The 13,851-nt window shown below is 48.6% G+C and overlaps 1 protein-coding gene across 2 annotated transcripts in view; it reads right to left on the bottom strand.

The window, feature by feature from the left end:
- The window catches only part of SLC38A3 (solute carrier family 38 member 3), a 342,163-nt gene that overhangs the window by 29,642 nt on the left and 298,670 nt on the right, over positions 1-13,851 (bottom strand). For both annotated transcript variants that reach the window (XM_078661256.1, XM_078661257.1), the window contains one exon: positions 2,584-2,728. In XM_078661256.1, the coding sequence (XP_078517382.1) occupies positions 2,584-2,728 (145 nt within the window). The remainder of the gene's footprint in view (positions 1-2,583; positions 2,729-13,851) is intronic.

Raw genomic sequence — 13,851 nt, 5'->3', positions numbered from 1 at the left:
AGGTCGAAAAATCGTTCCAGCTGTTAAATTCAGTGTTAAGAGTAACCAATCTACAAGCTCAGCAATACAAGACCCTATTTGAGCTCTATTATACACCACACAGAATCGCTCAATGGGGCGGAACAACGGGGGTTGTCTGCCCTAGATGCCAAGCAACGCAGGCAGACACTATACACATGTTTGCGGCATGTCCAGCCCTGGACTCATTTAAAAGCTCAATAGAGAAATTCCTTGATAGAGAATTAGGGATCAATATTAGTATAACGAATGAAGTTATGGTTTTAGGGGTTACCAGGGACGACGTAGAAATACCTCATCATGAATATGTATACTTAGCAATGACTCTAAGTCGGTTATGTGTCGCAATAATGTGGAAAGATCTAAATCCGCCAACATTCCAACAATGGTTATCACGGTTGCTAGCGATATACGTATTAGAAAAAGCGATGTATGATAAAAAGGGTCGGAAGATAAAACAACTGGGGAAAAGGATATGGGCCCCTATAACTGATTGGAAACAAAGGCTAGAAAATGGTTAGAAGTCTATAATTTTCCCCCGCTCTTCTTCTCTCTTGTCTCCCTCTCACTCTCTTCTCTCTCTCTTCTTTTCTGTAGCTTAAATGCAAATGGACAATATGCTTAGTATGTTGTTTTATTATGTAGGGATATATTGTATAATTTTCTCATATGTATTCTTTTTTCTATTTATACAAGATTGTGATCTATAAATTGGAGGAAACAATTGAATAATGAAATGTCTTATGTTTGATGATGATGAATAAAAAAATTTAAAAAAAAAAAAGAACTTGAATGAGAGCAAGAAATACAGCGAAGAGGGGAACGGAGAAGCTAGAGAAATGTAGGAAGACATGGCAAAAGGCAGAAAGCAGAGACAAACATGAACCTGCATAGAAGAGATAAAGAGACAGGAAGTGTAGGGTGGTGGACGAGAGAGGCATGAGGTGGAAGTAAGACTAGGCAGGCCTAGCCTTTAGCTGTCCCTACACTGAACGCATATAGCAGCACAGGTGGCAGGCTCCTGAGCAAACTCTTTGTGCCATTGCTCTTTATTTTTAAAAAATAGAGCACAGGACTAAATACTTTAGTTAGTATCTCATAACCCATCAACTCACTGTCTCTCTGTTAGTCCCTGCATCTGATTAAGGTTTCGCTTCATTTTAGGTCTCTCTTTTGCACAAAGTTCTTGTTGGGTTTGAGCACTCAGTCCTGTCTGGTATCTTACTATGCAATACTGCTCAATTTAAATTGAACTTCTCTTTGTTGCTTGAACTACCTTGGCTGGTGGTATTATTGAGAGCTGGTTTTCCAGTGTTGTACAACAATACTGACCTTTGAATATCGTTCTGTCAGAAAATCATATCCAGAAAAGTAACTACCAAAATATTGTGACGGTAAGTATATATTGTAAGTATAGTTTTAGTGTTCTTAACCTCATATTCACTAATCTTGAACACACTGATATGAAAGTACGCAGATGTGGAATTAAGTATAGTAAAGGTTAACTTACCTATAGTCACAAATTTGTGGTAGGTTGTATGTCAGAATATCAATGTTAGAAATATTGTCAGTCATAAACAATGTGTCTTAAATATTGATCACAAAAATATTATCCCATTGGATGTAGAGTTTCTATTATTAACAACAATGGAGCGATAATACTATTTAGGCCAGAATATTTTTGGGCAACAAGATTTTTACTACAATACTCCTCTACTACATCATTTTGGTAGTAGATGTTCTAGATAAGATATGGCAGAACACATTTTTGTTAAGCTATATTGTGACAAATCCTTTGTTTTTCCATAATACGCCTCTACAAGAGACATTGCTAAGGTGACCTAATATGCATGAGAGGTATTTATAACTACTTTTCAATTTTACACATGCTATAAGGAGGCAGAAGCATTTCTTGGTAGCAATTAGAATGTCTTTTCTCTCCTATTGATTTGCAGTATAGCCACATTAACAGTTCAGCTTACTTTCTGAATTACCATATTCTTACCTTATGTTTGTTTTCAGGAATGAAGACAAACGGGGAGCTTGAAGTGAGTTATTTGTTTCAGTAGTTGTTGTCCGTCCGTTCAAGAAATAAACAAACCAGGTTTCTGATAAAGGAAGGTAAAGCCAGAGACCAAACACAGAGGGAAGTCTGGAGACCAAACAAGATGAGAAAGATGGAGACCAAACATGGAGGGTAAAGCTGGAAACCAAATACATTGAAAATTCAGGACAAAAACAGTAAGGATGGAAGTGAGACAGAAAGGGTACAGAATGGGAATATAAAGCCTTTGCTTTACAACTGCTATTATGGAAGGTGTACCATCTGCAGAAGATCCAACATAAACTCCAACAGTGAGCCTCTACCAGAGTTCCGGTTGAAAGAGATGTCCACCACTCAATTCGCCAAAGAGTTCTACCTCCTAAACACTCCAGCCAGATAACTTTGAGCTCATGTCTGTTTGCCAGCTGAGATTGTGACTTTTTATCTCAGTAGCTGAAAACATGAATCTTATATTTGCAATCTATGGTATATATTTCAAGAATTATCAAGGCAGGACTCACCGATGATGCCGAAGATACCAAGGATGGTGGGCGCAAAGATGACCAGCAAATTGATGAGAGTGAGGAGGACGATGGCGATAAGGACATGGCGCAACCAGTTGAATGGCTTGTTCTGGAACAGCATATGTTGGATCGCCCGACGCACCTAAAAGTGAGAGCAAAGGGATCAGAGCCGACAGGACCACATTGGTTCTTATAAAAGGAGCCCCCTGGGAGGCAAACGAAGGTGAAAATTTACCATCATGAACATGCTTATATCATGGAATATTAGCACTTGCTTTCCACCTCCTAATGTTCAGTGCTTCACTTCTTTTCCTTCAACATTTACCTCCTACTACGTTTTTCATTTTAACAATTCTTTCCTGCTTAAGTCTTCTGGTTAAGTATCTCTCACCTTACTCTCATTTCTTTCCCTCATACCTCCCCTTCACTCTCCCCTTCAAGTTCTTTATCCCAGTTTTTCTTTCCCATTCATGTGTTACTCACATCCCTCTCAATATCTCATCTGCTTTCTTATTTTTCCCTTTTCCAACTGACTCCCATTTAACCCTGCTTCTCATCTACCCCATCCTTTTACTCATTCTTTCCTCTCGCCTGCTATATCTTCACTCTCTCAACCTATTCCTTCTCTTTCTATTGTTATTCATTCGCTCAGTTTTATCCATTCCCTATTTTATGTCTCCCATCTCCCTTGTCCACTATTTGTCTCTCATTCTACTTCTTTCCACACTTATACTATTTTACACCACTCTTGATATTCTCTCCTTTACTGCTTCCAATTCTCTTTCATTTTATCACCCCTTCTACTACTTCCCTCCCTCTTTGCTGAAATCCTATCCCTTTATTCTGTCTCCAAAGCTTTATGATCCCCTTCCCCTTTCTTTTGCTATCATTGTACTGCATTATTCTCTCATTAACACTCTCAGATTATTTCCTTTTCTCCTGCTTTTCCTTTGATCCCTTTTCGGCCTGCCCGTCATGATAATCTTTCACACACTTGTCAGTCAACTATTCCCTCTATCATTCGCTCTTTCATATTCTTTCCCAAAACTTACAATATTGTACTCCTTGCACCTGTTATGTCCTTCTCTACTATTAGTCCCTCTTCTTACTTTTCCCTGCTGCTCTTGTATTATTCCTGAAATCACTTCTGTTATTTGCTTAATGTTTCTTACAATTCCAACCCTACTGTTCGTTATGTATTGAATTGAAATCTGCAGTCCCTTTATAAAAGCCTGTCTCTAATTTCCTCAACACAGGTGTCTTGTGACGTTCTTAGTTCCCTGAAATAAAGCAATGACGTATCTGTTCAAATGTAACAACCTAATATTGTTGAATTTTGACATAACAGTGTCTGCCACAAAAGCCAGCAGCCAAGGGGGAAGGCAGGTCACAGTGAACAATTAAAGCTGGAATTTAAATAACGAAACATGGCTTTTCATTCTTCTCTACTTTTCTACATGAACACTAGTAAGCAGAAAGGAAATGTTTATTTCAATATTTTTACTTTTTCAACTCTTCATGTAATTATAGGAAAGATAGAACTTCTTTGCACATCATACGCCAAAGACAGAAATTAACTCGATAGACACGACAGTGGCTGCATGACAGGCGATAGGTAACCGAGCACGCAAATTGCCACTGTACGCACCCACGCTTCCCCTGGCCCATCATGCTGCCTTATCAGTCACTCAGGAGGTAGGCTCTCTAAAATCTTTCAAAGAAGCGAGCATTGATCAGATGGGCGACCTGTACCCCAATGGGCAGTATCTCACACACGGCGACCTGGAATACATAAAAAACCCTACCTCCCTATTTCAATATACCTGCTACTGCCTTAAGCGGGCCGTACAGGACCACTACCCTGACTTTCCTACCAAGCCCCTGACACTCCATTCTCTGCAGCTACTTTTGGTGCTACCTACAAGGAAAAAACGAATTACCAGACTATACAGAGCGGTTCAGGAAGAGACGAGTAGGGGGCCCGACAAAAGTCTAAATAAATGGAATGAAATCTTACACCCACAGATAGATGGGGACGACTGGGAGCGAATATGCCAATTGATAGGCCGTCTTACCCCCAACGGGAATTTATGCATCATCCATTTTAAATTCCTGCACCAGATATATCATACCCCTTCAAAGCTACATAGGATGGGCCTCAGGGACTCGGATCGCTGCAAGCGATGTAGGCAACCACATGCGGACTTTCTACACATAGCCAAATACTGGAAGGGAGTGCTGGCCCGGTTACACACCATGACGGGCACGCTGCTACCCTGCACACCTCTAGTATGCTTGCTACAACACGTCACACATCTCAAGGGCTTCATGGGTAGATTTGGCAGAGTTGCACTTCTGCTAGCGATACGCCACATTTTGTTCACATGGGACAGTGCTCTTGGCCCAAAATTAGAGGGTTGGATGAAAGATATGGTTTATTGTAAAGAGAATCTAGCAATGGATGCTGAGGAGCTGCCTGTAATGTCTAGGCCGAAGGACATTTGGGGCCCACTTGAACAATTTCTTGCTATTCCAACACCTGAAAGTGATGATGATCGCTCTTCAACGGTTGAGTGAACTGTTGCAATAATGTGTAGTCGTGCTCACTGTGATATGTCTGCGAAGGTTATGTGCTAGAAATACAATGTGCTCTGATCACTGTGGATGTACATGCTATTATACTACTGACGTCTCATGTTCGTTATAAGTGCACTGCCGCTGTTGGCAGTGAATGTATGTCTGTCATGACTCAATAAAAAGAATTAAAAATTTTTTTTTTCTACACATCATAAGCTACAGTGTTTTTTTCTAATCTGACTTATATTTAACTGATTATAATATCTTTTCTGCTACAAATTACCAAGGATCTTATTGCGAGTTTGGCAGAAGGATTTTGCACTATTGGCCATGACGGAGTTCTTTACTCTCACTATGTTGAGGGTACTTTACCCGGCAAAGTTAAAGATATGAATGGCCCAGCGGATATCTCTTGCATTTCCAGGAACCACCGTCATGGGGATTCTTGTAAATGCATTGAAAGTTTGACAGGCAGTTGCACCAGCACGATGGAGCCATACATCAAACATTCATTTTTTTCTTTTATTTTCAAAAACAAAATTTTAAAGTGGGATTTAGTTTTGAAAAAAAAAAAAAGCTATGCCACCCTAATCATGGGAGTTTTCGTTCATGGTGTGGGAGTCATTCTGCAGTTTTAACCCTTGCCGTGCCACGGGGGTGCTGTGCTGGTGACGGAATGGTTCCGTCACGGCCCGGCCGCCGCGCCTGCGCGGCATTAATTCCGCGCCTGCGCAGTGCATTCTATTGAGCGGGCGGGGCGGTGACGGAACCACTCCGTCACTAGCACAGCGCGCCCGTGGCTCGTGACAGAGTGGTTCTGTCATGAGCATGGCGCCGCCGCGCGGCCCCCTCCCCCCTAGCTCCGCAGCAGAATTACCGCCGCGGCCAAGGGGTTAACTAACCTTTAGAGCCAGGTTTTACCTGGCAGTCAAGGACAGTGAAAAATTGGCATTTGTCTGCCAAATCTACATAGGGCGGGAGGACAAATGACAAAACTGCTGAACAGAGTCCAGGAAGTGGTAAGGAGACAGACTAGTGCTGTCTCATCCCAAAACAAAAGTTCTTTAAAAAACGATTTTCCCTTTCTGTGATTACTGTCTTTGCCTGTGGTTGTTACAGTTTAAAATTGTAGTTTTGACCTGCCTGTGATTGCCTATTTTATCACCTGTTTTGTGTTTTAAAGTTGTGGCTTTTCCCTGCCCATGATTGCTCCCATTTAACATGTTGAATTATGGGATTTGAAGTCCAACCTCTGTAGTTTATCCCTCTCATTCCTTGGAGACAAATCTGTTTTCCCTCCAAATTTCTCCTTTGCTCTGTGCTAAGACCTGTATGTTAAAACAGTGCACCCCCAGCCACCATTTTGTGCTCACAAGCCAGTGAAACCAGCCTTCCTGTACCCCAGCAACAGGGATATTCTACATCAGAGGGTGCTTCTGTGAGCTGTTTAAACTGTGTTTACTAGGGCCTGTGCACTTCGGGGCAGATTTATGTTAACTGGCGCATCCCTGGGGATGCGCCAGTTAATGTGCGCCACAGTGCGCCACAGCTCCGCCACCCATGGTGCGCCGCATTTACAATGCGGCGCACCATGGGGCAAAAACGGCACAGATGCGTGACGCATCTGTGCCGTAAAGGCGGCGCATTGCTGGAGTTGCGTCGCAAGTGCGACGCAGCTCCAGCAAGGCTCGGGGGTGCCCTATCTGACCAATGCTGCATCAAGACCTATGCCTGCTCCAAGCAGGCGCAGGCTTTTGACGCAGCATTGGCCTGAAAGTGACTGAGTGAAATCTTATAGATTTCACTCAGCCACTTTTGCGAGGCGCACCTGCCCCGGAACGCCCACCCTGCGCCGGAACGCCCACAAGCGGCGCAGGGCTTTACAACGTGAGGCATCTGCCTAGATGCGTCACGTTGTAAATCATTCATAGGGATGCGCCACGTTTACGCCGCCTTGCGTGACGCAACAGCGGCGTAAACGTGGCGCAAGGGCCTCATAAATCTGCCCCTTCGTTTTTTGGCCAGCAGAGGGAGTAAAGTTTTATTCAAACAGTATTGTTAGATTTCAAGTTAGTGAGGCCTTTATCTGCAGTAGTCCAAAGGGTGGATTGAGCCTGTCTGTCTCCTAGGAGATTTCATTACAAGACCGGAGGCTGACATTATGCATTATCCTTTAATAGCAACTCACACAGCCGCACTACATCATAAAGGATAACGTTCTAGAATAAACAACAAAGGATGTAACCAAGAGATGATCTGCCTCTTTTAAAAGCGGCTCGCCAGCAGATAAGTCACTACTTTCTTTCTCTCTCATAACTTCACATTATACTCTATTTTATGGCAATTTCCTCGTATTTTAAAGCTATTTTGTGCTTGCATCTCTTATCTGATGCTATTTTCATGCTGTGTTGAGGATACGATATGAAAATGTCGAATTTGTAATAGTTATATCTCTGTTGTGCCTTGCTTCCCCCTTCCAGGGACGTATTTCTGTTATCCCCGGGGTGGCGCTGGTTCTCCCACCCTCCCCCACCCCCCTCCATGGACTTCCAATTTTTGGTCGTCCTTCGCTTTCCCTCGTCGTACCTTTCCCCTGCGTGATCCCGCAGCGATCCCCTCGCTGCCCGCCTCTCGCCCGTCACTTTACATTCACTGCTCCCGCAGCCCTTCGCCTTTCCGACGATTGCTTAGACTTTTTTCCGGTTTCCCGGAGCAAGCGCCGCTTGGAGGAAGGCACCTTAGCAACGCCCGCGTTGCGTGCCTTTCCTCCCAAGCGACTTTCCTCTCCCCGGCGGCTGAGCTCGAGCACTCCTCGGCAATTTTGCCAGTTGCTCTGCACCAGCCGCCGGAGGGACTCCCTTCATCGCGCTTAGCATCAAAACGCCTGTCAGCACACAGCAAAACGTTATAAACCTACCTTTTGCCCCTTATCACTAAAAGGCCCTTTTAGCACATAGTAAAACCCACCTTACCTGGAATGAGTACCTAAATATACTTACACATCCCTTTACCCTTATAAACTAGTACCTAAATAGATTTACAGATCCCTTTACCCACCTTATAAATCCCCCCCCAAAAAAAAAAAAACAATAATAAAACCCCCCCCCCCAAAAAAAGGAGGAGATAGAGGAAAGAGGAGATAAAGAGGAGAAGTTGGTTACTTTACCTGCTAATATCCCCATGTCTGACATGGATTCCGATGACGCCACTGCTAGTTCACCGGCCCCCCTTGACAACTCTCTCAAAAAATTCCTTCAGCAGGAAATTAAGTCATGTATGATGTCTTCTCTCAAAGAAGTCATGCTCTCCAAAAGACCGTGTGATCCCCAGGATCCTCCCCTACACGGTAAGAGACCCAAAAAGACCAAACATTGCGAAAGCACTGCGGGCCCTAGCGCCTCTCACAGTACAGGAGGTCTTAGCACCTCGCTTTGGATGGGTGGCCACCGCGCCCCACTTGAACCTGATGTCTCTCGGGACACTACCTTGATCGGTGCCCATGGCGGCACAAATGTGTATGGTGTCCCTCGCGACACACTTTGGGATAGTGCTAACGAAAAAAGGAAGAATGTTGGTCTTGACTCCTCCTCATCCTCCTTTGATGATAATGCCTCTAAAGACCTTTCAGACGAATTCGTCTTCGACCTGGATGAGGTCCACCATGATTTTAACTCGCAACCTGACCCGGAACCCTCCTCTAAGAATATTATTCTGAACCCTGTTGGAGAGGAGATGTTCTCTCCCCTGAACATCTCTCACCCCAACAGTTCAAAATGGTTCCCGCAGGATCATGTTTCTAAATTCGTTTCTCGTTGGTTGAGAAACCTTTTAGACAGAAACACCAGGAATACTATGAGATCTGAATCCCCCAGACCTACCATCGATGAGAGGGTCTGTCAAACCCCCAACCTAGATCCTAGTCTTATCAAATTCTTATTTAAACTAGGGTGAGACCCCAGAAAAGGATTGGAGAGAGCCCTTAAAGGCTGCCAAGACCGCCTCTTGGACGTCTTGGGACCCCTTGTTAGGATCCTTGATATGGCCGAACAATCCCATCTCTCCTCCACACCCTTGAATACTGATCTCGTCCGAGGATGGAGCCAAAGGGCCATCGTTCTCCTTGGCAACGCTAACTCGAGCTTAAATATTGAACGAAGGAGGTCCATTTTAAACAAGATCGACCCTAAATTAGGTGATATGGCAGAAAAAGAGCCCTCCCAGAACCCCAAGGGCCTCCTCTTTGGAGAAGACATTATCAAAGAAATTGGCAAGTACGTTTCCACCTTCACTGCCCTCGACAGAGCCCAAAGTAACCTGAGACGGGTGTTCAACAACAACCTTTTTGGCCAGGCCGGTAGAAGGGGTCGCTCTTCCGGCCGAGGCAACCAACGACCCTACTCATCCTTCAGAGGAACAGCAAGGGGCTTCTACCCCCCGAGACAACCCTTCTTTCCCCAGAGAGGAAGAGGTCCGAGAAACCGTGGTTCAAGAGGTCGAGGCACCCCCAACACCACCAACTCTACAAGTAAGTACTACTCCCCTTTCTTCTTTCCCTCCCATAGTGGGGGGCAGATTAAAACAGTTCTATCACGTTTGGGACTCAATTACCCAAGACCCATGGGTTCTGGAAACCGTCTTGGGCTTCAGGATAGATTTCTTTCAGATTCCCTTCCAATCTCATCTACCCAGACCCTTTGCCCTTCCGGAAGATCAGCAATTGATCGTGGAGGAAGAAATCATCTCCATGCTCAAAAAAGACGCAATTGTGGAAGTTCCTTGGTCCGACGCAAGGTTCATAAGCACACTTTTTCTTGTTCAGAAAAAGGACAAGGGTTGGAGACCCGTCATAAACCTCCGAGAGGTCAACAAATTCTTAGTTTATCGTCACTTCAAAATGGAGGGCATCCACCTACTCAGGGATCTCCTTCTCGAGGGAGACTGGCTGGTCAAGTTAGACCTGAAAGATGCCTACTTCACCATCCCTATGCACAAGGATCATCAACCGTTCCTTCAATTTGCTTGGAAGGAACGTCTTTACCAGTTCCAAGCTCTTCCCTTCGGCCTCTCTTATGCCCCTTGGTGTTTCACCAAGATCAAGAAGTGCGTTGTCACAATCCTAAGAGAGAGGGGTATCCGCCTCATCATTTACCTGGACGATATTCTTATCATGTCCCAATCCCACTCAGACCTCCTAAGAGATCTAGAGACTTCCGTGAACTTAATAGAGAGCCTGGGATTCATCATCAACAGAGAGAAGTCGGGGGCGTGGTTTAGCAAGCCACGATGGCGGCTGTGTCCTGCTGAGGCTCCGCGATCGGGCTAGCATCCAGCCCAGTACCCGAGATCGCCGGGAGCCTCAGCCCACTGATAAGGCACCTGGGACCCCCCGTGCGCTGGGGGGCCGCTTGGACGACCTCCGGCGACGGCGGACGAACAACACGGACCGATTTTCACAAATCCGGAGCCGAGCGCCTCGGTCCAAGATGGCGGGCGCGACCCTGTCCGGCGGGCACTCACGCCGCCGGGAGCTGACCCAGTGATCAGAGGCCCCAAGAGACAGAGCTGACGGACGCCTACGAGGGGCCCCGGAGCAACAACGAGACCGGCCCCCCCGGAGTACGCGCCGGACGGCACCTTCCCGCGATCCGAGGTCCCGGCGCGCAAGATGGCGGCCGCCGGACCGGGGCTCCACTACATCGGCACTGTGGCCTCACCGAGAGCCTGATCATCCCCCCGGCATCGGCCGACCCGCCAGGCGCGGAGGGACGACGGACGCGTTGTGGACGTGGTGGTGTGCCATCCAGTGACCAACAACGCACGAGCGAGGGCGGTGAGTGCCCGTCCCTCCCCCCCTCCCTCGGAGTTCTCGGCGCCTGTGGCCCCCCCCCCTACAGCCTCGGGGGCTCCGTGAGGCGACGGGGCACACGCCGCTGGCTGACCAGAGGATCCAGAGCGCCTCCACTACCCCGCACCGATCGCCGGATCTAAGTGCCTGACCCTAAGATGGCGCCCACAGCGTCCTAGACTCCAGGAGCAGCGCGAGCCTCACCACGGGAGCAGGGGTGGCCCCTCCCAGACTCGAGACTCCACCGGCGGCCGCCCATTACACCGGAGCCCCTCTGAACTCCCACCACCTGACCTCTGGCCCCCCCGGCCGCCACGGACACTGCGCCACACACCAGAGGGGACCCACGGGGTCTTTTTGACACCGGAACCACCGGCTCCGATGGCCTCGGACCGCCTCTGACGCCCTGAACCGGAAGGCGCTCCCTGAGGCGAGGAGGGGCCGTCCCGGAGCCTGGGGAGACAGGAGTGACCGGCTGCCATTGAACTTGCCCGTGGCCCAGCTACGTCGGCCTGCTGTACCCGGAGTGCACGGCGGCCAGGTGGCCCACATACCGGCCTTCTCCCTCACCACCCCCTCTCTCGCTCCAGTGCCCGAGCGCACTAAGTGACGGCCACTTCGCCGGGGCTCCGAGGTACCGACCCTGATCACACACTGAGAGCCTGATCACCCTCCGATCTGCCACCGAGAGGAGTGGAGGACCTCGAGACGTTACCTGTGGCTGTGACCCGGTGGCCCATCCGACAGCACCTATGGGGAAGCCAAGGGCCCCGCAGGTGACGGCTGTCCCTGAAACGGCCGTTGAAAAGATGCCACACACCAGGACGTGGACGCAAGCCAATACACCACAAACAGACCCTGCACTGTCGGCGAAATTGGACCAGGTGTTGGCGGCGATTGAAATGTCTCGCCTGTCAATGGAGGAGAGGTTAGGTGCCCTGACGACGGACATTAGCTTGATCCGAGACGAACACCGTAAACTGGCGGACAGGGTAAAGGAGGGCGAACGAACCGTGACCGAGTTACGACCCGTGGTGAAGATGCAGGAGGAAGACATGAGAGAGGTACTTCGTCGTGTGGAGGCCTTAGAAGAGCGCACAGTGGACTTGGAAGGACGCTCGAGAAGATGTAACATCCGCGTCCTGGGCCTGCCGGAGGGGATTGAAAATTCGGATCCTCTGACCTATATGGAATCCTGGACCAGATCGTTCACTCCGGAGAGTGAGAGATCACCGTACTTCTCCATCGAACGGGCCCACAGAGTCCCGGCCCGGGCACCCAAACCTGGCCTCCCTCCACGACCCATGCTAGCTAAATTCCTACATTTTCGAGACCGAGACGCGGTGCTCCGAGCGGCCCGGACAGTGGGCCCCCTGCAGGTGGAGGATCAACATGTTATGGTGTTTCCGGACTACGCCCGGGAGGTCCAACAGCGGCGATCCACCTTTCTGGAAGTCAAGAGACGCCTCCGCGCTAACGACCTACAGTACTCCTTGCTGTTCCCAGCCCGCCTCAAAGTACTGTACAATGGGAAAGCCCTCTTCTTCACCACGGCGACGGAAGCACAGGATTGGGCTGACCTTCACTGCCCGCTGATCCCTAAGCCCGGACCCCAGAGGACCCGCAGCAACGACCCCAGACGATCTCGACGGCGGGGCACGAACCGTACCCAGTCTGGCCGCCCCAGGAGCCAGGCGTCCTCCCCCACGGGGTCGCCCGACCTTGCGCAAATCATGCAAGAGCGACGAGATGTCCTACGAGCGGTGGTCGAGCTTCACACGTCGCCCCAGGCATCGGACCCAGAGAGTCACCCACACCTGTTCACCCCAGAGAAGGACCGCGACAGCGACGGAACGATGTCGGGATTTGGCCCGATCTCTTCCCCACTCATGGCGGCACCTACATTGAACGCTACCCTGGCCGACCAACCTAACGCCTCCTCATGAACAGTGAACTGTTGATTCCTGTATCCTTCTAATGATCACCTGTTATATTGCGCGATGTCTAGGTGCCTAGACTGTCTCACCTGATTATAGCATGTGCATCCGAGCGATGGACTCTTCTCCTACAGGAGCCCGACCCGCGCACAGGCCCGGCAGCGACACATGCCGCAACCCCCGCAGTTAACTGTTGTATTTCTCCCCTAGTGGGATACTAGTTTGGATATGCCACCCTCGGTGCTATATCCCCAGTATTGGGACTGTTACCCACCCAAGGTTATACTAGTTGTTACTCCCCTTAGTCCCTCCCCTACGATTGTGGAAGCTTGGCGCGCAGGAACACACGTGACCCATATACACAGGCGCTTTCTGGGTATTATAGGGGGACCCTCATCCCTACCACGACACCCCAGGTATGGCAGTCCCACGATCAGACATTAACATCCTTACTTTGAATGTACGAGGCCTGCACACACCTAGCAAACGATACTCTGTGTACGCTTACATTAGACGCATGTCAGCCAATATCGCACTCCTTCAGGAGACACACATAAATGCTACCGAACTCACTCGCCTGCAATCTAAATGGCGTGGGACCCTCTGTGCCACGCAATACTCAGCGTTTGCACGCGGAGCATTGATCTGGGTCAGACCGGGTACTCCCTTCCGGGTGCTCCGACGGGTGGTGGACAAAGAGGGGAGGTATGCGCTTCTGGAGGGAATACTTGACGGGCAGGGAATACTCCTTGGCAGCATTTACGCCCCTAATACGGACCAGGATAAATTCTGGGATCACCTCACGGGCATTTTGGCCCAGTTCACCACAGTCCCATGGATACTAGGGGGCGACTTTAACTGTATACTGGACACCACCCTGGACCGCTCACATCCTCCTCCCGCACA

The sequence above is a fragment of the Lissotriton helveticus genome, chromosome 9, assembly GCF_964261635.1.
Source record: "Lissotriton helveticus chromosome 9, aLisHel1.1, whole genome shotgun sequence".
Classification (NCBI taxonomy): domain Eukaryota; kingdom Metazoa; phylum Chordata; class Amphibia; order Caudata; family Salamandridae; genus Lissotriton; species Lissotriton helveticus.
This window is presented reverse-complemented; position numbering and strand designations above follow the sequence as displayed.